The sequence below is a fragment of the Heterodontus francisci genome, chromosome 7 (genome assembly GCF_036365525.1).
Source record: "Heterodontus francisci isolate sHetFra1 chromosome 7, sHetFra1.hap1, whole genome shotgun sequence".
In the NCBI taxonomy this organism is placed as follows: domain Eukaryota; kingdom Metazoa; phylum Chordata; class Chondrichthyes; order Heterodontiformes; family Heterodontidae; genus Heterodontus; species Heterodontus francisci.
The window spans coordinates 44,890,195-44,918,085 of NC_090377.1; the positions used below are offsets into that span (position 1 = coordinate 44,890,195).

The following is a 27,891-nucleotide window of genomic DNA, read 5'->3' on the forward strand; positions in this document are numbered from 1 at the left end:
AGAGAAACAAAAAAGAGTAGCAAATCAGAACAACAGACTGGTAATAAAACAATACAGTTACAAAAACAAAATATCTACATTGATTGGCTGTAGATAGTGAGGAGGATAGCTGTAGGCTGCAGGAAGATACTGATAGTCTGGTCAGATGGGCAGAAAAGTGGCAAATGGAATTCAACTTGGAGAAGTGTGAGGTGATGCATTTGGGGAGGTCAAACAAGGCAAAGGAATACACGATAAATGGGAAAATACTGAGAACTGTAGAGGAAGCGAGGGACCTTGGAGTGAATGTCCACAGATCCCTGAAGGTAGCCGGACAGGTCGATAACGTGGTTAAGAAGGCGTATGGAATCCTTTCCTTTATTAGCCGAGGTACAGAATAGAAGAGCAGGGAGGCTATGCTGGAACTATATAACTCATTGGTTAGGCCACAGCTTGAGCGCTGTGTGCAGTTCTGGTCACCTCATTACAGAAAGGATGTAATTGCACTGGAGAGGTTACGGAGATTTATGAGGATGTTGCCAGGACTGGAAAAATGCAGCTACGAGAAAAGATTGGATAGGCTGGGGTTATTCTCCTTGGAACAGAGAAGGCTGAGGGGAGATTTGATTGAGATGTACAAAATTGTGAGGGGCCTGGATAGAGTGGAGGTGAAGGGCCTATTCGCCTTAGCAGAGATGTCAGTGACGAGGGGGCATAGATTTAAAGTGATTGGTCTACAGAAAATTTAGAGGGGAGATGAGGAAAAACCTTTTCACCCGCAGGGGGATGGGGGTCTGGAACTCACTGCCTGAAAGAGTAGTTGAGGCAGAGACCCTCAACTCATTCAAAAGGAGTCTGGATACAGACCTCAAATGCTGTAATCTGCAGGGCTATGAACCAAATGCTGGAAGGTGGGATTAGAATAGGTAGATCGATTTTCAGCCTGCACAGACACAAAGGGCCAAGTGGCCTCTGTGTCTTAAACTTTCTCTAATTTCAATGAGTTTTAACACCAGAATTTTCTCTTTAGCTGCATTGACCGATGGTGTCCAGGAAGTAGGCTATAAATTGGCAGTGGATCTGACCAAATTAAAAAGTTGGATAACCAAGAGGTCCATTTTAGATATCAAGCAAAGGTGGTGAGGCCCAAAGCAGAGCATACAGGAAAAGGCAGTATACCATGTCAGATCAGTACAGAGTACCAGAAATCAATGATACTCAACAAGGGCATTTGAGATTCAGGCACAACAGGACTTCCAACAGTACTGGACTCATGAATCTATTGAGCTCATGGGAAAAGTCCATCTTTGAATATCTATTAACTTTTAAACTCCTGGCAATGATGCTGTTTCTGATCCTAGAAACTTACCTAGGGATGCAACACACTCTCCTAGGATGGTTGACGATATGTCCCACCTTGCTGTCATGTGGGCATTAAGGAAAGAAGAACCAGGTTGTTAGAAATGTGACAAATGCTAATGCAATGTGGTGCTAATATGGACATGGGGCAACACCTCGAGGATGCAGCTTCTGCAATTCAAACCCATGCAAAGCATCATGAAAGATCCAAGTTTAATGAACAGCACCTGATTCTGTATATCCAGGCCAACAACACATGAACAGTGAATTTTAGTGTTCAGCTAAATTTATATTTCTGTGCGTTTATTTGTGTTCGCTCAGCACAGTGTTTTTCAGACTTACAATACTTTACTGCATTGTCACAGTACCAAAGTTTGTGAATACCCTGCAAACCCAAAACATTCAAGTATATGGGCGTTTGGCTGAAAGTTTAAGAACTGGCAATCTGCAGTTTTACAGAAGCTTTGAGAAAGTAACTATATATTGTTTATTAATATCAACATAAAACTAAAAGTACAAACAGAACTAGAAGTTAAATATTTTAAAAAAGCATCAGAATATGAAGTACAGATCATTGTAGAAAATAAGGTACAACAGCTGATTACAATCAACGGTGATTACAAGCTTAATTTAAAGTTGAGAGCTGATCATATTCTGGCATATTCATGATGAAATCACACAATCAATTAGAGTGCCAATCATGCCTTGATTAGCTGGGGAATAAGTTCTGATGTATTAGCATATAAATTTGGTTTAGTTGCATCCAGCTGAGGTACGTTAACCTTGAAAAATTAGGACATTAAATGGATTGTATTACAATATCAAATGCTGTTAGTGCAGAAGTAAACAGGAAATGTGTTATTGTTTGGAATTCCACAACAATATGTAGATTAGTATATAAAATAATTTGACAAAATTTCATTAAGCAAAATTTGGAAACATTGCTAGTCATTGCACATTGAAATAACATTTTTCTTGAGTTAGAATGATGGCAGCCGTGAAGTACACCACAACTGTAATCTGTAATATTAGTTTCAAAAGGATGCAGTTTTGAAAGGAAGGGAATCAGTATCCGAGGAAAGGGAACCATTTACAATGCCAGCTAGTATGGGAGCCAGGAAGGAAAGTCTAGCAGGTTAATGGAAATGGGATTTAGTAAGGAGGAAGTGGGAAACTGCATGAGGAGAAATGGGAGAGAAATTTCAGGGCTAGGGCAGGAGAGAGTCTAGGGAGTAATTTGGCTCCGTGAGCAAAGATAAGGAACACAGGCAGCTGAACAGATTATCTCACTCTTAGTGAGGAAGAGTTCTATCAGCAACTTGCACTTTTTGTTAGAGGCAAGAGTCAAGGGAGGCAGGGTTTAAAGAGAAAAGAAACCAGGGGTTATATTTGCTCCTTGGGATGATCTTGAAGTGGCCTTGGCAGTAGAGAGTGATGCCTGATATCACTTGTTGTGATTCAGCCAGGCCCAATGATGGACATCTCAACGATCCACCCAATGTACTGCTTGAGGCAGTTCTATGTGCATATAGAAACATACAGCTTGAGGAAGGAATACTGCAGACCTTGTGGAAATCAGTTCTCTTTTCTCCATTCATTCCCTCCCTATCCCAATCAATAAATAGGTAATTGAAATTTCCTAACACAATAATTTTGTTATTCCTACTAATTTCTCATATCTGTCCAATGAATTTATCTTCTATTTTCCAACGACAATTAAGGGACTGTGGTACAAGCCTACTAATGTAAAAATCCCTTTTTAATTTTTCGTCTCTAACCATATTGACTTTACCTGAACCTCTTTTTTGCAGTTCCCTATACTGCATGGGTCCCATCATTCACCAATATTGCCTCTTCCTTTCCTACCTATTCTATCTCTCCTAAACATATTACCAGATATGTTTATCTTTCAATCCTGTCCAGTTAGTATGCCAAAAAAAGGATTTTGTGTTAATGGCGAGGTTCATTTCTAATTTTACACTCACCAGGAGCTCTTAAGTTGAGGCACACAGACATCTCTGTCGGGCCTTGAGCCATTAACAGCAGAATTGAAACCACCACAATGTGTAAAATGTCCCGTGCATTATCATCAAGCCCTGATTGAATGGGGAGTGTGGAAGAGTGTGCAAGGAGCAGTACCATGCATACAGGGTTTCCAGGGAAGAGGAAGGGAAAAAGGAAAGAAAAAAGATGAAAGGAAGGATGGACTTGCATTTATATAGCGCTTTTCATGACAACAGACATCTCAAAGCGCTTTACAGCCAATGAAGTACTTTTTAAGGTGCAGTCACTGTTGTAATTCAGGAGACACCAAAAGCAGACGACTACAGATAGAACTAAACAGTCCATAACCAACAAATCAAAATAAGGCTGTCTGACCCTATCATATCTCGTTGAAAAAGGTGGTGGATAATCAGACAACTAACAGGAGCAGAAGGCTCCATGAACATTCCCATCCTCAAACATAGCAGAGTTCAGCACCAGTGTAAGAAACAAGGCTGAAGGGGTTTTCAAGTGTCTTCAACCGAAAGCACCAAAAGGATGATTCCAGAGGTCCCCACTATCAAAGATGCTGCTGTCCAGCCAATTTGATTCACTCCGCATGACTTTAAGAAAAGTGGGTTGACAGGATACAGTGAAGGCTACAGGCCCTGACAACATCCCAGCTGTAGCGTTGAAGACCTGTGCACTTGATCTAGCCAAGACTTTCCAGTGCAGCTATGATACCAGCATCTACCCAAGAATGGAAAATTGCTCAAATATTTGCAATCCACAAAAAGCAGGGCAAATCTAGAACAACCAATTATCACTATATCAGCCTCCTTCCAATTGTCAGCAAAGTAACTAAAGAAATCATGAATACGACCATCAGGTAATATGCATTTACTGATAACCTCCTCACCAACTCTCATTTTGGGTTCTTCCAGAAGTAAGCTCCAGATCTTACTACAGCATTGATCCATACATGGACAGAAGAGCTGAATGCAAACAGAGAGATGAGAATGCCTGCCTTCAACATCAAAGCAGTATTTGCTGGCAGTTCTCTTTTGCTGGAGAAAAGCCCCAGTAGTGTCATCATACTTGGCTGTAGTTATCACAGACCAGTCATTGCAGCCTTAAGACATTACTGCAGGAGTTGCTCAGGATCCCGTCTTTGGCTTATCCATCTTTAGTTGCTTCAAGAAAGGCCTATCTTCTGTCACAAAGTCAGCAGTGGGTGCTGCTCACTGATGATTCAATAGCTTTTACTGCTAATCCAAAAAGTGCTGGATAAGTGACTCAACATATAAATTAAGAACTAGCATTTATATAGTGTCTTTCATGATCTCAGGATGTCCCAAAGTATTTCAAAGCCAAGTAACTACTGTTGGAATCTATTGTTATGTAGGCAAACATGGAAGCATATCTATGCAAAAACAACAAATGAGATTAATTTGTTTTTGCTGTTTTGGTTAAGGGATAAATGTTGGCCTGCTCTTTTTCAAACAGTGCCATGAAATCTTTTATATATAACTGAATAGGCAGTTGAGACCTTGGTATAACATCTGATCAAAAGACAGCACCTGTGACAATGCAGTACTCAGTATTACCTCGTTGATGCATTCATGGAAGCGTATGGAAGAACATGCCTTAAGCTAAACATCTGGAAGACAAAGGTCCTCTACCAGCCTGCTCCTGCAGCGCATCACTGTCACCTGACAATCAAGATCCACGGCAAACCACTGGACAATGTGGATCACTTCTCATACCTTAGGAGCCTCCTCTCAGCAGGGGAAGACATCGACGATGAAACTCAGCATTGCCTCCAGTGTGCCAGTGCAGCCTTCGGTCATCTGAGGAAAAGAGTTTTTAACGACAGAGATCTCAAACCTGGCACCAAGCTCATGGTCTACAGGGCCGCAGTGTTATCTGCCCTCCTGTATGTGTCGGAAACATGGACACTGTACAACAGACATTTCAAAGCCCCAGAGCGATATCACCAGTGGTGCCTCTGCAAGATCCTGCAAATTCAGTGGCAGGACAGGCGCTTCAATATCAGTGTCTTCTCTCAGGCCAACCCCAGTATCGAGACAATGGTTGGCTAGTCAGTTACATTGGACGGGCCACATCATCCGCATGCCTGACACAAGACTCCCAAAACAAGCTTTCTACTCCGAGCTCGATCATGGCAGGAGGCTTTCAGGAGGGCAGAGGAAACTTTGCAAGGATGTCCTTAAAGCCTCCCTGAAAAAATGTGACATCTCCACTGACTCGTGGAACTCTTTTACCTGAGACCGCCCAAATGGAGAAGAAGCATCCGCAAAGGTGCCAGCCAGTTTGAACAACGTCAACATGCCCAGGCAGCGACCAAGTGAAAACAGCGGAAGGGGCATTTAGAAATTTGAGCATCCCATTCACTCACCTCACCAAACACCACCTGCCCCACCTGTGGCAGAGTCTGCAGATCCAGAATTGGACTACTCAGTCACCTAAGGAGCCACAACGTTGGAGTGGAAGAAAGTCATTCACATTCTTGAGGGAGTGCCTAAGAAGGACTTAGTATTACACTGAATAGCCTAGCTGATGCGCTCAAGTTCTGGACTGCGGCTTCAACCTACCTTTAGAGGTAAGAGTGCTGCCATGAATAATTTTAGAGTTCTTTGTAAAATGTTTAAGATACTGCAGAAGTCTAGTGTAGTTAGAAACTAGCAAGTTTGGTTAGTTTATAGAAAAAAACATTGCTTGTTTTCTGGTCAAAGTTTCCATAAATTAAACAAGATATCAGCATGCAACAATACCCACCCTCACCAACCAAATTTTTGACCTTGAACTTCCCACTGAGCAAGTTTTCCCCCTTCTGGTGCTGACAAAAGCATGCATAAATCCCACTAACCCCCTTCCACAGTCCCTCTTTTCTCCATTCTTCTTTCCCTTCCCTCTCCCACTGCCACTTCTTCCCCATTCTGCTCCACCTCCACTCTCTTACTCTTGCCTCTCCCTGCTCCACCATGTTGGTTCAATTATCTCTCACCTTCTGGCCCTAACTGCTTATAGACAACAGCGTAAGAGATTTGACTAATTATTATAAATAATTATATTAATCAAATATATTAAATTGTAAGTACTTCAATTTGGGAATGTACTACCTTGCCAAGTCCAAGACTTTCAAATGATTGCCATTTACCTGTGGCAAAATAGAAAAGGTGGGAAAAGAATTTTCTCCAGTTGTATGGAGTGAAATAATTCTCACAGCAAAAGGAATTAGTAAAATGTACTCCATCAGTGTTCAAATAATATTTGATTGGACTACTTGCAAATTTCCAACCGATGTATGCAAAATACTTTTATAGCTTCCAAATCCAAGTTGTTTAATTAAATTAATTGTAGTTTTCTACATATTTGATTTGATGATAAATTTTTAGATGTGATTTGTGTGCCATTAGGCCAAGCCGTTTATTTGCATAGCTTGATAACTGCTTGGATATGCGCAAGTTTACTTTTAACCAAAAGTAAACTTTGATGAAAATTTTTATTGAAGGAACAACAAACAGCATGCTAGAATGCTAATATACAACACAGCAAAGTGGTGGGGCACAGGTGTGGTCCTGAACCCCAATCATGCTGCTGCAGAAAAGAGCCAAGGAAAATTAAGGGTAAGTGTTGAAAGGAAAGTGCATCTCACAGCAAACTACAACAGCAACACTGATGGTGGACCATGTGCCCTTTTCGATGCAGGAAAAGCTTAGAATGGGAGTGAGGGTGGGGCGGTGGTTAGTGAGAGGAAGAAACATAACAAACAAGTGCAAAGGATTGGTAGTGAGAGAAAGGATACAAATAAAAAATTCATGGTATGAGCTGGTTTAAATACCAGCTTCAATAATATAGGATGGGGAACCATTTCTTACTTTGTGTTTTTTGTTCATCGCCTCTTTTTGTCTTTAAAGACTCCAGGAGACCCAAATCAGAAAGTATCTTGAAGTCTTTGAATATGTCTGCCAAATTAGGCAACCAACAATGGTTTTATCCAACATCATATTGGCACTGGGCTAAAGCCCTAATTGAGGCTTAATGGCAACATAAACAAAATTATGGCTACTTGTGTGACAACTTTTCATTTGTAAAATGACAAATTTCCTTGCAGAAATACTCATCATATTGTACAGCTATTACTCTCCATTCAGGTTATGCACATTGACAGAGAAACAAGTTAGTTCCAATTCTTTGTCTCCTCACCTGAGCTTAGGAATGACCAGGACACTAAGTCTATGATCTAGTGCTATTTTAATTTTAGCAACACATATTATACAAGTTGCTCAATTTAGCTAATGAAAATTTATGCAAGTGGAAGAATTTGGTGGTTATATTTTAAAAAGAGTGAAATTTTCCTCCCGCTATCTCTGGGTACTGTTACACTGCTTTGGTTTCACATCACTGAGTCAAAAACAGTTACAATGCAGCTGATGTAACTTTGATTCAAAATTACCTCGTAATGCACATATGATTATGATATCCAGATCCTGTGTATATGTGTACTAGTGATTCAAAGATTATGACTGACCTCAAATAAAGTGCTGCTAGCAGACAATAGCACTTCTGTCTACTCACTTTCACTTCATTCAAGCTGGAATTTATGTCAAACTAGAGAGTTGAGGAGGGGGATTGGGGATTCAATTTTAAACCAGGCGAATGACTGAACTTGGCCAAAGCAGCACTTCAAATTTCCTTTACTTTTTCAGCAGAGCCAGAAGATTTTACTGAGGAAGGCATTCAAGGCTTGCAATGTTATATTCCTCCCCTTCCCCAGCTCTGGTAGGCTTCCTGGCACTGGCAGAAATATTACCAGAAGCCCTCAAAAAACATACTGGGGTCAGCTTTGAAAGTCATAGGTGAGTACAATGCCCATCCTGCTGCAGTTCCATGGAATTCCTGCCAGAGGAAAATCTAGGCCGAGGTTTATATAGCCTACTTCCAATAATTCAGCCAATCTTTGCAAAAAAATGAACTATACAATAATTTAAACAAATCGAAATAACACAGTAGAGTGGAAATTTGGTGCTAAATAGAGTCATAGAGTTATACAGCACAGAAACAAGGCCTTCGGCCCATCGAGTCCGTGCCGGCCATCAAACACCTAACTATTCTAATCCCCATTTTCTAGCACTTGGCCCATAGCCTTGTATGCTATGGCGTTTCAAGTGCTCATCTAAATACTTCTTAAATGTTGTGAAGGTCCCTGCCTCTACCACCCCCTCAGGCAGTGTGCTCCAGATTCCAATCACCCTTTGGGTGAAAAATGTTTTCCTCAAATCCCCTCACCTTAAATCTATGCCCCTGGTTATTGACACCTCCGCTAAGGGAAAACGTTTTTTCCTATCTAACCTATCAATGCCCCTCATAATTTTGTATACCTCAATCAGGTCCCCCTCAGCTTTCTCTGTTCTAAGAAAAACAACCCTAGCCTTTTCAGTCTCTCTTCATAGCTGAAATGCTCCAGCCCAGGCAACATCCTGGTGAATCTCCTCTGCACCCTCTCCAGTGCAATCACATCTTTCCTATAGTGTGGTGCCCAGAACTGTACACAGTACTCCAGCTGTGGCCTAACTAGCATTTTATACAGCTCCATCATAACCTCCCTGCTTATATTCTATGCCTCGGCTGATAAAGGCAAGTATCCCATATGCCTTCCTAACCACCTTGTCTACCTGTGCTGCTGCCTTCAGTGATCTATGGACAAATACATCAAGATCCCGCTGATCTTCTGTACTTCCTAGGGTCCTGCCATCCATTGTATATTCCCTTGCCTTGTTAGTCCTCCCAAAATGCATCACCTCACACTTCTCAGGATTAAATTCCATTTGCCACTGCTCTGCCCATCTTACCAGCCCATCTATATCGTCCTGTAATCTAAGGCTTTCCTCCTCACTATTTATGACACCACCAGTTTTCGTTTCATCTGCAAACTTACTCATCATACCTCCTATATTCACGTCTAAATCATTAATGTACACTACAAACAGCAAGGGTCCTAGCACTGATCCCTGTGGTACACCACTGGTCACATGCTTCCACTCGCAAAAACAACCCTCTACCATCACCCTCCACCTCCTGCCACAAAGCCAATTTTGGATCCACTTTGCCAAATTGCCCTAGATCCCATGGGCTCTTACCTTCTTAACCAATCTCCTGTACAGGACCTTTTCAAAAGCCTTACTGAAGTCCATGTAGACTACATCACCTGCTTTACCCTCATCTACACAGCTAGTCACCTCCTCGAAAAATTCAATCAAGTTAGTTAGACATGATCTCCCCCTGATAAAGCCATGCTGACTATCCCTGATTAATGCCTGACTCTCCAAGTGGAGATTAATCCTGTTCCTCAGAAGTTTTTCCAATATTTTCCAAACCACTGATGTCAGACTGGCCTGTAATTACTTGGTTTATCCCTGCTACCCTTCTTGAATAATGGCACCACATTTGCTGTCCTCCAGTCCTCTGGTACCTCTCCTGTGGCCAGAGAGGATTTGAAAATTTGTGTCAGGCCAGCTGCAAATTGAATATCAGATTGTCGTAAAAGCCCATCGGGTTCAATAATGCCCTTTAGCAAAGGAAATCTGCTGTCCTTGCCTGGTCTGGCCTACATGTGACTCCAGACCCACAGCAATGTGGTGGATACTGAACTGCCCTCTGAAATGGCCTGGCAAGCCATTCAGTTGTCAAGGGCAATTAGGGATGGGCAGCAAATGCTAGACATGCCAATGACACCCACATCCCATGAAAAAAAATCATCCTGGCCATTGCCAAAGAGTGGCTATTCGAACCATATTGATGGATGAATGTTCACCTTTGGTAATTATTTTAGAGCAGCCACCTCTTTGTTCAGTATAATTTCAATGGAGTTTGGGTCATATTTCTATAGGTAAGCAAGTCACCTTGACACAGATCAAAGAATTAAGATCAGCCTTGGGGCAATGGGTTTGACTGACAGCTATTAAGAAAGGGCACAGCGAGAGACAGAAACTAAGAAATTAGGTCTGTTAGTCTCACATCTGTTATGGGGAATCTAAAATTAAGGACAGACACATTTGAGAAGGTGATGGGGTCATTGATTCAGTGTAATCTTCTTTAATGGACAGCTCAGTGGGCAGGGGTCTCCAATGATGCATTTATGTTGGGCTTCATGTGTAGTTATCAAATAATCAATCTACAGTCAGTGTTAAAGTCTTGGGAGCAAGCAGACCAAGAGCTACATCTTTTAATTTTTGTCTCAGGCCAGAAAGGGAGGTAGGCCGGATTGAAGCCATGCATATTAACTTCTACATACGAACATACGAATTAGGAGGATCGATAAGGCACTGTGGGCCATCAGCAGCAGCAGAATTGTATTCAAACACAATGTGTAACCTCATGGCCCAGCATATCCCCCACTCTACCATCACCATCAAGCCGGTGGGCAGGGGGTGAACAAACCCTGGTTCAATGGACAGTGCAGGAGGGCATGCCAGGAGCAGCACCAGGCATACATCAAAATGGGGATACAACATAGGACTATTTGCATGCCAAACAGCAGAAGCGACATGCAAGAGGCAGGGCTAAGCAATCCTACAACCAATGGATCATATCTAAGCTCTGCAGTCCTGCCACATCCAATCGTGAATGGTGGTGGACAATTAAATAACTGACAGGAAGAGGAAGCTCCACAAACATCCCCATCCTCCATGATGGGGGAAACCAACACATCAGTGCAAAAAACAAGGCTGAAGCATTTTCATCCATCTTCAGTCAGAAGTGACAAGTGGATGATCCATCTTGGCCTCCTCCTGAGGCCCTCAGCATCACAGATGCCAGTCTTCAGCCAATCTGATTCACTTCAGGTGATATCAAGAAATATCTGAAACCACTGGATACTGCAAAGGCTATGGGCCCTGACAACATTCTGGCAATAGTTCTGAAGACTTGTGCTCCAGAACTAGCCACACCCATAGCCAAGCTGTTACAGTACAGCTACAACACTGCAACGAGGAAAATTGCTCAGGTATGTCCTGTGCACAAAAAGCAGGACAAGTCCAACCCAGCTAATTACCGCTCCATCAGTCCACTGTCAATCATCAGTAAAGTAATGGAAGGGGTCGTCGAAAGTGCTATCAAGCAGCACTTGCTCAGCAATAACCTGCTCACTGACGCTCAGTTTGGGTTCCACCAGGGCCACTCAGCTCCTGACCTCATTACAGCCTTGGGCCAAACATGGATGAAAGGGCTGAACTCCAAAGGTGAGGTGAGAGTGACTGCCCTTGACATCAAGGCAGTATTTGACTGAGTATGGCATCAAGGAGCCCGAACAAAACTGGAATCAATGGGAATCGGGGGGAAACTTTCCGCTGGTTGGTGTCATACCTAGCACAAAGGAAGATAATTGTGGTTGTTGGAGGTCAATCATCTCAGTCCCAGGAAATCACTGCAGGAGTTCCTCAGGGTAGTGTTCGAGGCCCAACCATCTTCCGCTGCTTCAGCGATGACCTTCCCTCCAATATAAAGTCAGAAGTGGGGATGTTCGCTGATGATTGCACAATGTTCAGCACCATTCACAACTCCTCACATACTGAAGCAGCCCATATCCATATGCAGCACGACACAAGAAATAGGAGCAGAATTGGACCATATGGCTCATAAGTCTGCTCCACCATGCAATATGATCATGGCTGATCTTGGGCTTCAATTTCACTTTCCTGCCCAATCCCCATATCCCTTGCTTCCCTGCAAGACCAAAAATCTATCAATCACAGCTTTAGATGTATTCAACGATGGAGCATCCACAACCCTCTGGGGTAGAGAGTTCCAAAGATTCACAATCCTTTTCAGTGTAGTAATTTCTCCTCATCTGAGTTCTGAATGATCGGCCCCATAACCTGATTCTGTGCCTTCGCGTTCTAGAGTCCCTGACCAGTAGAAACAATCTCTCAGCTTCTACCCTATCGAGCCCTTTCAGAATCTTGTATGTTTCAATTAGATCGCCTCTCATTCTTCTAAACTCCAGAAAATATAGGCCCAATTTACTCAGCCTCTCATCATAAGACAACATCCTCATCCCAGGGACCAATTTAGTAAATCTTCGCTGCACTGCCTCCAGTGCAAGAATATCCTTTCTTAAATGTGGAGACCAAAACTGCACACACCCAGGCTTGGGCTGGTATGTGGCAAGTAACATTCATGCCACACAAGTACCAGGCAATGACCATCTCAAACAAGAGAGAATCTAACCATTTCCCCTAGACGTTCAATGGCATTACCATCACTGAATCCATGACCAGCCACATAAATGCTGTGGCTACAAGACCAGGTCAGAGGCTGGGAATTCTGCGGCGAGTAACTCACCTTCTGACTCACCAGTGCCTGTCCACCATCTACAAGGCACAAGTTAGGGGTGTGATGGAATACTCTCCACTTGCCTGGATGGCTGCAGCTCCAACAACACTCAGGAAACTCAACACCATCCAGGACAAAGCATCCCACTTGATTAGCACCCCATTCACTACCTTCAACATTCACTTCCTTCACAACCAAAGCACAGTAGCAGCAGTGTGTACCATCTACAAAATGCACTGCAGCGACTCACCAAGGCTCCTTCGACAGTCTTTTCCAAACCCATGACATGTATCACCTGGAAGGACAAGGGCAGCAGATGCATGGGAGCACTACCACCTGCAAGTTCCCCTGCAAGCCACACACCATCCTGACTTGGAACTATATCACCATTCCTTCACTGTCGCTGGGTCAAAATCCTGGAACGCTCTTCCTAACAACATTGCTGGAGTACCTACACCCCAAGGACTGCAGCAGTTCAAGAAGGCAGCTCACCACCACCTTCCCAAGGGCAATTAGGGTTGGGCAATAAATGCTGGCATAGCCAGCGACACCCACATCCCTCGAACGAATAAAAAAACATCAAGTCACCTCTTACTCTCCTAAACAGCAGCATATACAAGCCTAGCCTGTCCATCCTTTCCTCACAAGACAACCCGCCCATTCCAGGTATTAGTCTAGTAAACTTTCTCTGAACTGCTTCCAATGCATTTACATCCTTCCTTAAATACGGAGACCAATACTGTACACAGTGCTCAAGATGTGTTCTCACCAATGCCCTGTATAACTGAAGCATAACTTCCCTACTTTTGCATTCAATTCCCCTTGCAATAAACAATAACATTCTATTAGTTTAGAGATACAGCACTGAAACAGGCCCTTCGGTCCACCGAGTCTGTGCCGACCATCAACCACCCATTTATACTAATTCCATATTCCTACCACATCCCCACCTGTCCCTATATTTCCCTACCACCTACCTACACTAGGGACAATTGCTAATGGCCAATTTACCTATCAACTTGCAAGTCTTTGGCATGTGGGAGGAAACCGGAGCACCCGGAGGAAACCCACGCAGACACAGGGAGAACTTGCAAACTCCACACAGGCAGTACCCCGAATTGAACCCGGGTCGCTGGAGCTGTGAGGCTGCGGTGCTAACCACTGCGCCACTGTGCGGCCCAATTACTAGCTTTCCTAATTACTTGCTTAACCTGCACACTAACCTTTTGCAATTCATGCACTAGGACACCCAAATCCCTCTGCATCTCAGAGCTCCGCAATCTCTCACCATTTAGATAATATGCTTCTTTTTTATTTTTCCTGCCAAAATGGATAATTTCACATTTTCCCTCATTATACTCCATTTGCCAGATCTTTGCCCACTCGCTTAACCTATCTATAATCCCTTCGTAGCCTCATGACATTTTCACAACCTACTTTCCTACCTATATCTTTGTGTCATCAGCAAATTTAGCAACCATACCTTCGGTCCCTTCATCCAAGTCATTTATATAAATTCTAAAAAGTTGAGGCCCCAGCACTGATCCCTGTGGCACACCACTCGTTACATCTTGCCAACCAGAAAATTACCCATTTATACCTACTCTGTTTCCTATTAGCTGGCCAATCTTCTATCCATGCCAAAATGTTACACCTACACCATAAGTTTTTATTTTCTGCAATAACCTTTGATGTGGCACCTTATCAAATGCCGTCTGGAAATCTAAGTACATCTACCTGTTCCTCTTCATCCACAGCACATGTTACTTCTTCAAAGAACTCCAATAAATTGGTTAAACATGTTTTCCCTTTCACAACCCATGTTGACTCTGCCTGATTACCTTGAATTTTTATTTATTTATTATTTTTTTTTATTTTAGAGATACAGCACTGAAACAGGCCCTTCGGCCCACCGAGTCTGTGCTGACCAACAACCACCCATTTATACTAGCCCTACAGTAATCCCATATTCCCTACCACCTACCTACACTAGGGGCAATTTACAATGGGCAATTTACCAATCAACCTGCAAGTCTTTGGCTGTGGGAGGAAACCGGAGCACCCGGCGAAAACCCACACAGTCACAGGGAGAACTTGCAAACTCCACACAGGCAGTACCCAGAATCGAACCCGCATCTCTGGAGCTGTGAGGCTGCGGTGCTAACCACTGCACCACTGTGCTGCCCACTGTGCCACTTTTCTAAGTGCCCTGCTATAATGTCTTTAATAATAGCTTCTAACATTTTCCCTAAGACAGATTTTAAGCTAACTGGCCTCTAGTTTCCTGCTTTCTGTCTCCCTTCCTTTTTGAACAAAGGAGTTACATTCGCTATTTTCCAATCTCATGCAACATTCCCCGAATCTAGGGTATTTTGCAAAATTAAAACCAACGCATCAACTATCTCACTAGCCACTTCTTTTAGGACTCTAGGATGAAGTCCATCAGGACCTGGGGACTTGTCAGCCCACAGCTCTAACAATTTGCTCAGCACCACTTCTCTGGTGATGGTCATTTTCCTGAATTCCTCCCTCCCTTCCATTTCCTGATTTACAGCTATTTCTGGGATTTTACTTGTATACTCTATGAAGATTGAAGCAAAATATCTCTTCAATTCATTTGCCATCTCCTTATTTTCCCTTATTAATTCTCCAGACTCACTTTCTATAGGACCAATGCTCACTTTGTTAACTCTTTTCTTTTTAAATTACTATAGAAACTCTTACTATCTGTTTTTATAATTATAGCTAGCTTTCTCTCATACCCTACTTTTTCCCTCCTTATCAATCTTTGTCATTCTTTGCTGTTCTTTATATTCTGTCCAATTGTCTGACCTGCCACCCATCTTTGCACAATTATATGCTTTTTCTTTAAGTTTGATACTATCTTTAACTTTTTAGTGAATCACAGATTGTGGGTCCTCCCCTTAGAATTTTTATTTTTCATTGGAATGTATCTATTCTGCGTATTCTGTCTGCCACTGCATCTCTACTGACCTATCCCTTAACCTAATTTGCCAGTTCACTTTGCCTAGCTCTGCTTTCATACCCTCACAATTGACCTTATTTAAGTTTAAAAGACTAGTCTTGGACCCATTGTTCTCTCCCTCAAACTGAATGTAAAATTCAATCATATTATGATCGCTGCTACCTAGGGTGTCTTCACTATGGAAACATAGAAAATAAGAGGAGTAGGCCATTCGGCCCTTCGGGCCTGCTCCGCCATTCAAAAAAGATCATGGCTGATCGTCTAATTCAGTACCCTGTTCCAGCTTTCTCCCCATATCCCTTGATCCCTTTGGCATTAAGTAATATATCTATCTCCTTCTTGAATATATTTAATGACTTGGCCTCCACTGCCTTCTGCGGTAGAGAATGCCACAGGTTCACCACACTCTGGGTTGAGAAATTTCTCCTCATCTCGGTTCTAAATGGCATACCCCGTATCTTGAGACAGTGACACCTGGTTTTGGACTCCCCAGCCATCGGGAACATCCTCTCTGCATCTAGTCTGTCTAGTCCTGTTAGAATTTTACAGGTTTCTATGAGATCCCCTTTCATTCTTCTAAACTCTAGTGAATATAGGCTTTGCTCCTGTATTCAAATCGTCTTGCAATGAAGGCCAACATATCATTCGCCTTCCTAACTGCTTGCTGTACCTGAATGCTTGCTTTCAGCGACTGGTGTACAAGGACACCCAGGTCTCGTCCCTTTCCCAATTTATCACCATTCAGATAATAATCTGCCTTTCTGTTTTTACAACCAAAGTGGATTGCCGTGCATCTGCCATGCATTTGCCCTCTCACCAAATTTGTCCAAATCACATTGGAGCATCTTTGCATCCTCCTCACAGCTCACATTCCCCCCCAGTTTTGTGTCGTTTGCAAACTTGGAAATGTTACATTTAGTTCCCTAACCCAAGTCATTAATATATATTGTGAATAGCTGGGGCCCCAAGCACTGATCCCTGTGATACCCCACTAGTCACTGCCTGCCACCTGGAAAAAGACCCGTTTATTCCTACTCTCTGTTTCCTGCCTGTCAACCAATTCTCAATCCATGCCAGTATATTACCCCCCAATCCCATGTGCTTTAATTTTGCACACTAGCCACTTATGTGGGACCTTATCAAAAGCCTTCTGAAAATCCAAATACACCACATCCACTGGTTCTCCCTTATCTATTCTACTAGTTACATCCTCATAAAACTCCACTAGATTTGTTAAGCATGATTTCCCTTTCGTAAACCCATGCTGACTTTGTCCAATGAGGTCATTTAATTAATCCTATTTCATTGCACAATACCAAGTCTAGTATAGCCTGCTCTGGTTGGCTCCAGAACATGCTGTTCTAAGAAACCATCCCAAAAACATTCTATGAACTGCTCATCTAGGGTACCTTTGCCCATCTGATTTTTCCAGTCTATACATAATTAAAATCCCCCATGATTATCGCCGTACCTTTCTGACAAGCTCCTATTATTTCTTCCTTTATTCTCTGTCCTGCCTTGTGGTTAGTTAGGGGGCCTGTAAACCACACCCACAAGTGAGTTCTTGCCTTTATCATTTCTCATCTCTACCCAAACCACTTCTACATCCTCATTTCCTGAACTTGGGTAATCCCTCTCTAATGTGCTAATACCATCATTAATTAACAGAGGCACCCCTCCACCTTTTCCTAGCTTCCTGTCCTTCCTGAATGCCACGTTGCCTTCAATATTCAGGTCTCAATCTAAGTCATCCTGCAGCCACGTCTCTGTAATGGTTATCAGATCGTACATATTTATTTCTATTTATGCTATCAGTTCATCTGTTTTGTTTCGAATGCTACGTGCATTCAGATACAGAGCCTTTCGTTTTGTCCTTTTATTATTTTTGTAACATCTAGCCTTGACTGCTGATTTACTCGTAGATTCGTAATCTCTATCCCTTCCTGTCATGGTCTGTTTATAATTTCCCATATTTATACCTTTCTCTCTTGCCTTGTCTCTACTCTTTGATTTACCACATCTTTCCAAATTTGATCCCTTGCCCTCACAATTTAGTTTAAAACCGTCTCTCCCTAATTATGTGGCTCACTAGAACACCTGCCCCAGCACGTTTCAGGTGTAGACTGTCCCAACGGTACAGTCCCCACTTTCCCCAGTACCAGTTCCAGTGTCCCAGGAACCTGAACCCAATTCTACCACACCAGACATTGACCCATGAGTTAATTTCTCTAAACTTATTTGCCTATGCCAGTTTGCACATGGCTCAGGTGCTCTATCTTGAGACAGAAAGTGAGTATTCTTTTACATACTGTGGAGGAGAATAAGTTGCATTTTACTGTTTACTGTTTATTTCATTGTCTCATAAAAATAAAACCACTTTTTAGTTGAGAGTCTCAGTGCCAGCCTAATCAGATTTTTTTCAACCGTTTTTTGAGGAATGGAGTACCATGTGGCAGAACATGTGTCCAACATAGCCAGTAAAAAGTACAAGGGTCCTCTGTTGCAATTCCTGAGTCTCACTATTATTGACCTATATATTGGGCCGAAAAGCTACGCTGTGGATTCTAAGTGATGAAAGTTCTGTTTACGGAAGTGGCCAGTGATGCTGAACCTCAGAAAATACCTAGCATAAAAAAAAACATATTTTCTCTAACAGCTAGCAATAATTTGTTCTGAAAACATCTCTGTCTGTTGGTTATCAAGTGAAATTTTTACTGTAACTGGCAAGTGGCGCAGTGGTTAGCACCGCAGCCTCACAGCTCCAGCGACTCGGGTTCGGTTCTGGGTTGGGTACTGCCTGTGCAAGTTCTCCCTGTGACCACGTGTGTTTCCACCGGGTGCTCCGGTTTCCTCCCACAGCCAAAGACTTGCAGGTTGATAGGTAAATTGGTCATTGTAAATTGCCCCTAGTGTAGGTAGGTGGTAGGAGAATTGAGGGAAGGTGGGGATGTGGTAGGGAATATGGGGTTAATGTAGGATTAGTATAAATGGGTGGTTGATGGTCAGCACAGACTTGGTGGGCCGAAGGGCCTGTTTCAGTGCTGTATCTCTCTAGGATTCTAACTGATGCTGGCCATCAACTCTTATAAGTCATCATGCAAGCCACTATCAGTGACGCTTTTTTATGCTTTTCAATTTAAGCTCATTCGTCCCAACAATGCAGTAAATATTGGCCTAGATTTTGCAGTCAGCTGCGAATCAATGGCACTCACAGCCATCTTCAAAGAAAACTATGCCACAAAGAACGAATAACCTCCATGGCATAGTTTTCCCTTTCCAGAAGGCAGTTTAAATCTGGCGTCAAGGTATGGGGATCTCTTGGCGTGCAGTTGCAGTGATGCTAGCAAACAGGGAAGCAGCCAATCACATTGAAGCATTCACACACAACAAACCAGGAAGTTAAGAGCATTTAATATCCTTCACGTCATTCAAATTTTTACATAGCGAAATAAATGATTATGATTGGATTAAGGTAGAAACTAGAATTAAGATAAACAAACTTACATTTTTTTTTAAAGATATGTGGAACTTTTTTATTGTGGAGAAATTTGACATTCCACAAACATAAAATTAGCTTCTTAGGGCCAGTAAAGGTGTTCAGCAATAATTATGAAATTAGTATGCCATTAAAAACCCAGTTACACCTCATCCAACAAGATTCAACTTTTTCCAGGATTTTTGCAGCGAGACTAATAGCATAACAATAGAAATTCTTGAAAACTGAAATGATTTCCCATTGATTGCAGTCTGGGGGCTTTGGTTAAAAATATGTAATTCACATTATAACAGGAACGTCTATAACTAGAATTTGCAGTGAAAATTCTTCATTCATTACTGATGTAACCTAGTTATTGTACTGTGCTGGAATTACATATGCCGGATTAACTAATAAAATTGGTACTCTATTTTGTAATGGTTATGCACACAAATAAAAATGCATCTTGAACACTGCACAAGTTGGTATACGAAAGGTAAATAGCACCATAAAATGTTTATTTTCAGCATTATCTACAAATGGAGGGAGCAAAATCCTTACCTATTATGCCTTTCCCCTCTGTATCATCACTCGACAGACTTACTAGGGTAACACCACCAATGCTAAAAGAACAAAAACATGTTTATTTTGTGTTACAAGGGTTACACCTGTAAAGATGAGAATAAAGCTGCATTGCAGCAGAAATACTGAAACATTTTCACTCAGTAAAAGGTACTAAGTACAGCTAAAATCATATAGCTGAACAAAACTTATATGGTTCAAATTTTACTGATACATCAATACATACCTTAAAATGACTGCTAATAATTTGGATAGTGTAAATCTGTCTCCACTGTTGCTTGGAAACATTGCAGCTAGAAGTAGGGTGAAGAGACCTGTACAAGAAAACAATTATTCAACCAGCCAGCAAATTAATTTAGAAATGTAAAATGATAGAAGTGTGTGTATAGATTTCTTAGGAATCTATTTTAACACACTCAGTTATAGATTAAGAAATCTAAACATGCCTGAAATTTCATTTTGAATAGGAATGCTACTCAATTTTTTTTAATATAAAGGTCAATGTGCAAATTACAATTATAGTTTAACACATAATTACTAATTAATCTCTGATTGTGGTGTTTGTGGGTTGAGGAGATAGTGTGTGTAAACAGGCTGGGCCAGATAAGCAGGTAGAAACCAGGATGGGGCTCTGATGAAGGGTCACTGACCTGAAACATTAACTCTGCTACTCTCTCTACAGATGACGCCAGACCTGCTGAGTATTTCCAGCATTTCTTGTTTTTATTTCAGATTTCCAGCATCTGCAGTATTTTGCTCTTATATTATTGTTATGCGGTTAAGTGGGATTAGGTGGTTAGAGTTACAGAGGGTGTTAACAGTGAGTTGAGCTTTTTACAAACATCAGATAAGATGTATCTGGACAAAAAAAAACTTAACAGCCAAAATTGTTTAGATAACAGGAATGAATATAGATATAGAATTGAAATTGAGTCAACAATATTTGAACAAATTTTCAAATAAATCACACCTTACTAACTGGTTTCAACTCCTTCACCAGTCTTACATCGTTTATGAATTAACTTTGGCATTTTCAATGGACATTTAATCTTTGCACTATTTATGTCTCTACAACATTTATGACCCATTACCAACTTTATTCAGGTAGCAAAAATTGTATAACACTAGATGGCACTGTTACAAGTCATTTTAGCATTGAATTCATTTTTACCAGAAAGAAGTTTTTTTCTGTAAGAGCAGCATTTCTTTACAGATACATCTGCATATTTTTAATAGTACCAACATCTCTCTGCAAGGTACATTCCAATAAATATTGAGGAATTGATCCTGCATCCCATTTGGACCAATATGGTCCTTCTTTTGAGCAATTATATTTGTTACTGCAACATGGGAAACAATTTAACCACGAGGTGGACAGGAACTTACAATTATAATTTCCTTCAGAAATGATTCAAAAAGCAGTTCTGGGGGATAATAAAAACACGTTTTCCACAACCTCTGTTAAAGTGATAATTAAAAAATATAGACAATATGTGACAAATTGTTCGTGGTTGCAATGTCAATTATTAAGGAATAATAGCAATAAGCAATAATAAGAAATGCCAATCTGTTATTTAAGAAGAGAGGGAGAGAGAAATCAGGTAACTACAGACCTATCAATTACTGGAATCTATCAGAGATGGACTGATTGAGCATTTAGGAAAGCATGAGCTGATCAAAGAGAGAATCAGCATGCATTTGTGAAGGATAGATCATGTGTGACTAATCTAGTGGAACTTTTTGAGGTTATTAGCATGACTGATAGGGGAGTGTCTATGGTGTTGTCTCTATGGACTTTGGCAAGGAATTCAATAAGGTTATGCACAAGTGATTATTAGTGAAAGTAGGACGGCATGAAATTGGGGGTAGCCTTGTGACATAGATTGGTAATTGGCTGGGAGGTAGGAGATAAGAGTGTAGAAATAAAGAGGATGTTTTGAGTGGCAGGATGTGGTAAGTAGTGTTCCCTAGGGGTCTCAGCATGTATATTAATGACTTAGATGAATGAATAGGTTTGGATACACAGGTTTTCAAATGACACTAAGTTAAGGGGAATAGTAAGTTGTGTAGATGGGAACAGGAGGTTACAAAGGGTCATAAGACATACAGTGAGTGGGAAAATAGATGGCAGGTGAAGTTCAGTGCAACAGATTGGGTGGGGTGGGGTGGGGTGGGGTGGGGTTTGAGATCATCTTTGAAGCTGAGAAAGTTAAATTAGATTTTTTTTTTAAATGGCAAGAGACTAGGAACTATGGAGGAGCAAAGAGATTTAGATGTTAATGAATTTGAAAAGCAAGTAACATTGTGCTGCACAATACCATCTACAAAAAGGGTCTAATAACCTACCCTGAACATTCAACTGCACTAGCATCAGTGAATCCCCCACCATCAACATCCAGGGGTCACAACTGACCAAGAACTTAACTGAACCAGTCACATAAATACTGTGGCTACAAATGCAGGTCAGAGGATGGGTATTCTAAGGTGAGTAACTCACCTCACGAAGGCCCAAAGGCTTTCCATTATCGACAAGGCATAAGTCAGGAGTGTGATGGAACACTCTCCACTTGTCTGGATGAATGCAGCTCCAACAACACTCTACCTCAGAGGACAAAACAGCCCACTTGATTGGCATCACTTCCACCACCTTAAACATTCACTCCCTTCACCACCAGCATACAGTTGGAGCAGTGTGTACCATCCACAGGATGCACTCAGCAGCTTGCCAAGATTTCTTTGTTAGCACCTTCCACACCAATGATCTCCATCATCTAGAAGAACAAGGGAAGCGGGTGCATGGGCACTCCACCACCTGCAAGTTCCCCTCCAAGCAACACCCCATTCTGACTTGGAACTATATTGCTGTTCCTTCATCGTCACTGGTGTACCTATACCACATGGTTTGCAGCAGTTCAAGAATGCGGATCACCATCAACTTCTCAAGGGCAGTTCGGGATGGGCAATAAATGCTGGTATTGCCAGTGATGCCCACATCCCCCAAGCAAAAAAAGAAAAGTGATACTGCTGATGCTGGAAATCTGAAATAAAAGCAGAAAATGCTGGAAATACTCAGAAGATCTGGCAGCATCCGTGGAGAGGGCCTCCACTAACAGGCACCTTTTTGGCTACTGGCAATGCGCGCTCCCTGGTCCGCTGGGAGGGCAGTCTTACACCATGAGAAAGACGACGTCAGCAGCAACCTGCCATGAGAGCCTGAATCTCTTGAGGCACTGGTGCTCGCACATGCTGGGATAGCTGGCCCTCTGCATGTCGACCCACTATTTGGGGTCTCGCCTCCTTCCACTTACATCTCGGTGGCCAACCTGTCTGCCCTGTAGATATGTGGCTGCAGAGAAGGCAGCTGGTGCTGCTGCTCCTGCTGTAGCTGGAACATCTAGCAGCGGTAAGCCCCCTGTCCTAGACCAATCAGCAGAGGGGGATGGTGCAACTGCATAAGCTGCTCCTGTGCCGCTCTGGAGGCTGGCATCAAGGAAGTGCAGCTGAGGGTGGGTGAAGTGGCTTGCAGGCAATTGGCACTCAACAGTTAAGCAGTGATAGCACCTTCAGAAAGAGGGAGTGTTTTGCAAGGCAGCCTCACAGCCTGACCCATTTCTGTAGCTTTCCATTGCAACTGATCAAAGCATTATCAGCTTGTTAGTTTCAGTAATGCAGTCGCTCCCACTGTGCCCTCGCTTTCTCCTAACTGCCGGGTTGGAGACATAGCGTGAGACTGCTGCCCTGTTGGCAAAGAGGGATTCCACAGGGAAAATCCCTGTCAATTGCCTCCTTAATGACTTCAATTGCCTTCCCATGTCAATTGTGGGAGCTCATGACTTTTCCATCAAACTGCACCTGGGAAAAGCAGTCAGAGGCGGGAACACACTGGCAAACCAGCCCAAAGTTTTTTTTTCTCATTTTTCTGGCACTGCCCTCCCATCCCCACCCCTGTCTCCAAGACCCTGGGACAATTCTCCACATTAACTTTGTTTCTCTCTCCACAAGTGCTACCAGACCTGAATATTTCCAGCATTTTCTATTTTCATTTAAGAAAAAGATTGCACAGGTACAACTAGTAATGAATAAGGTGAATGGAATATTGGTATTTATCCCAAGGGGCTGGAATTCAAAAGTCAGGAAGGTGATGCTTCAGATCTACAAAGCCTGTTCAGACACCATCTGGAATAATGCACTCAGTTTTGGGCAACAGACCTCAGGAAAGTTATACTGCCCTTGCAGGACTCACAGTGCAGATTCACCAGAATGACACCAGAGCTTAAAAGGTTAAATTTTAAGGCAGGTTACATAAACTTCCTTTGCTTTCCTATGAGCTTAGAAGGTTAAGGGGTAATCAAATCAAGGTATTTAAAATGATAAAGGGATTCAATAGGTTAGATACAGAGAAACTATTTCCTCTGCCAGGGGAATCCAGATCAAAGGGGCATGCGTAACCTTAAAATTAGAACTGGGAGTGAAATGAGAATGCACTTTGTCACACACTGTAGTGAAAATCTGGAACTCCCTCTCCCAAAAAGCTGTGGATGCTAGGTCAATTGAAAGGGTATGAAGTAATATTGAGCTAAGATAGGTAAATGGAGTTGAGGTACAAGTCAGGCATGACTGAATGGTGGAACAGGCTCGAGGGGCTGAATAGCCTACTCCTGTTCCTATAATCTGGTTTAAGAAGAGACATTAGTCAAACATTGTGTTCTGACTACACAGCAACATGTTTTTTTCTGAAAATAGAGACATGTCGTCGAAGCTTTTCGTCTTTCACTCATTAGGACAATATGCAAGAATAACCAATATAAGGGAAAACAACAACTTATACTGCATGAGAAAAAAGTGCTGATTGGTTGGCAAGTGAACATTGATTGGTCGAGACATTGCCATGGAGAATGTACCAGTTTACGATGACTGACAGTTAACTGCCATGCTTTGTCTGAAATTTAAACCAGGCAGCTTGACTCTGATTGGTCAAGGCATTTCCCTGAGGAATGAACCAGAGAATGGCTGTCACTTATTTTGTTCCGCTGAAACAGGTGCAATGTGTGTACATGTTCTTTCTGTCTGCAAAGAACAGGGCCCTGTGTATTAATACATGTAGCTTCCACCAGTAAGCATAAATGTGTCACATTGCAAGCCCTACTGACTTCTAAATGTTGTCCAATCGTGGAATCACATCTAATGTTGGACACTGTGGTTTGAGTTTTGCAAGTACGGGCTGGTTGGGTACCTTGCCCGTTGAGAACAGCGGAAGCGACCTGTTGTTTGATACAATCCGCCACAGTCTTTGGGACCTATGGCCTATATACCTAGCATCACACTGGCACTGAAATTCATACATCACATTACTCATTTGTGCGATACACAGGACGTCTTTTTGGCTTGATGGCAGCATTTTGTTAGTGGCGAACACCACACGTGTTGCTACTGCATAGCAGCAGCATGAAACAGTTAGCTTTACCTGTTGCTCAAATTTTTGGGATACATTACCCTTCCAGGGTAATTCGAGGTAGACTGGGCACTTTTCAGGGCCAAAAATGACAGCCGTAGGCCCGTTCATAAGTTTGCGTGATATACAAAGAGAAATGATCTAATCAGGATAGCCATTGTCACGCAGGATGTCTTTGACTCGCCCTACTTCAGCATCAAGCACGCATGGTGAGCAAACGGCTCGGGTCCTATTTACGAGGTTGCCGATAAGGCCAATCTTATAGCGTGTGGAACTGTAAGAATCCCAATGCGTGTATTGACCAGTGAAGGTAGGTTTGCGGTAGAGAACCCCTTAACAGATTTCTCAACTAGTACATCAAGGAAAGGGAGCTCATTTGACTGCTCCACGTCAAAGGTGAATTTGAGCGCAAGAACGAGCCCATTAAGACGTGTAAAAGTTATGTTTATCTTCAACCATGTTTATCTTCAACCATGTTTATCTTCACATTGTGCCTGTTCCAGCTGAACAAAATAAGTGACAGCCACTCGTTGGTTCAGTCCTCAGGGGAATGCCTTGGCCAATCAGGGTCAAGCTGCCTGGTTTAAATTTCAAACAAAGCTTGGCAGTTAACTGTCAGTCACTGTAAACTGGTACATTCTCCATGGTGTCATGGTCTGTAGTTTTTTTTTTTCGGAATATGCAATTTGCCTTTAAGGTTTACCAAGGATCAGTATTGCCTTAAGAAGCAGCAGGCCTCAGGAGCTATAGAAAGGTGCAATTTTGTTGCCTTAGAAACAGCCATTTGGAGATTGCGATTCAAAGGGTGCATTTTTGATACTATGGAAACAGCCACTGGGAGTGAGTTTCATGCGATACATTTGTTACACTTCAGTTTTTGAACTGGCTTTTGCTGAAGACAGTTTGTTCTAACAGCACACAGACACAGAGGACACAGCTGTGTTTAGCACACCTGAAAAAGAGCTTTAAACCATTTAAACTGAAGGAATAGGATTTTAGTCTGCTTATTATTATCTCTCAAAATTCTAAGAAAAAGTCAAGTCAAAACAGAGATCTCTGGTAATTTAAATTGAAGAAAGGGAAGTTACACTATGACAATCTTTGATCCCTCAAAAACTCTAAAGTGAGATTGATTCCGTTGAAAGTGTTTGCAAGTCGTTAATTGTTGAAATTCGCTGGAGAAGGAAAGCATCACCGACTGCTGAAGTTAGACTACGAACTGTTCCACTGTGGAAGAACTTCTTTTCCTGCATCGGATGACTGAGGATGTCGAGCAACATCCTGTGAGGACTTCAAGCAACATTGGACTGTAAATTTGCAAGAACTCTAATTTTTTTCTATTTTAAATGTTGTTTATATCTTCATAGTGTTTAAGAATTTAGTTCTTCTAATTAAAGAGTTAATTTATTGATTTAAAGACACCTGGCTTGGTTAGCCTCATTTGGGGGTTAATAGATGGTACAATTTGGTTGGGTCTTTCTTTAATTTGGAAAGTTTAAATGATATGTTAGCCGATCTGTGGAGCGATGGGATTGAATTAACAGTGTGTTGGTCCCACCACAATCATCGGGGGCTTTGACAGGAGCGGTCAGTTGCAACAATGGCAACGCCTCAGACTTCACTTGCCAATCGATCAGCAGTCTCCTCTCATGCAGTATAAGTTGTTGTTTTCCCTTACATTGGTTATTCTTGCATATTGTCCTGATGAGTGCAAGACGAAAAGCTTTGACAACTTGTCTCTATTTTCAGCAATTCTCAAGTTCTGTACTACCAAATGACTATGTTTTTTTCTGATGAGGTAAGGTTTAGTTCAGTAAAAAAAAGGTAATGAATTCTGCAAAACCCACCACTCCCATTGTATTAGCTGAGTGGCACAATTCTTATTCTATACAATACAATGGACAAGAGTAAGACTATTAACACACAACTTACCAGAAGTTGAGGACAAAATGTTAACAATAGCCACCTGAGTATCAGACAGTGCCTCCTGATAGGACAAGTTTGCCAGAAACCACTGGAAAATTAATTGCACAGTTGAAGATAAACATAACTTGTACACAAATTACTTTCAGTTGCATTAATATTCAACTTGTTCATCTATTTATCAATGTGTCTGATTTAAATTATAAACATTTTAATAGAGACATCATTTACAAAGATATAGGGCTGGATTTTCATTGGTGGGTCAGGACCCTGAAGTCAGTATCATTTCCGGATCCATATCCTGTACTGCATCAGCGTCAAATACCCAATGCAATTTTGGTACAGAAAGACCAATTAGGGGCCAACGGGCACACTCGCAGTTCAATTAAAGATGGTGGGCGGTCTCCAGATGCTGGCGGGCCAATAGGAGGCCCTCCAGCGTGGAGAGAGTGCAGCAGCCCCACCATCAGAGCTGGAAGCTGCTGATGTAGGTAAAAGAGAGGGCACTTTCTCAACACCTCTCAAATTTTCCAAATTATAAATGGCCATTTTTCAGTTGCAGTTTAAAGCGTGAAATGGAATTTTAACCCCCCCCACCCTCCCGTGTGCCACGAGGGGGCCATCTCCATCCCTTGGCCAGGTTCCGGCCATTGTGGGTGTGTCATCTTGAGAAAAGCAACAGAAAATGTTAGCAGGCTGAAGGCAGAGCAACAGAAACTGAATGCAGAGAGGGAGAAACTGCAGGAAGAACAGCAACAGATGAGACACAAAGTCCCCAAGCAAGAGTTGTCAAAT

The 27,891-nt window shown here is 42.1% G+C and overlaps 1 protein-coding gene across 5 annotated transcripts in view; it reads right to left on the reverse strand.

Moving 5' to 3' along the window:
• The window catches only part of LOC137371953 (solute carrier family 35 member F5-like), a 119,041-nt gene that overhangs the window by 54,877 nt on the left and 36,273 nt on the right, over window positions 1-27,891 (reverse strand). For 3 of the 5 annotated variants that reach the window (XM_068035115.1, XM_068035112.1, XM_068035113.1), the window contains exons 9-12: window positions 27,106-27,187; window positions 19,948-20,035; window positions 19,701-19,762; window positions 1,349-1,399 (exon numbers count right to left, since the gene is read on the reverse strand). In XM_068035115.1, coding sequence (XP_067891216.1) covers window positions 1,349-1,399; window positions 19,701-19,762; window positions 19,948-20,035; window positions 27,106-27,187 — 283 coding nt within the window. The remainder of the gene's footprint in view (window positions 1-1,348; window positions 1,400-19,700; window positions 19,763-19,947; window positions 20,036-27,105; window positions 27,188-27,891) is intronic. The other 2 variants (XM_068035116.1, XM_068035114.1) reach the window with 1 other exon arrangement.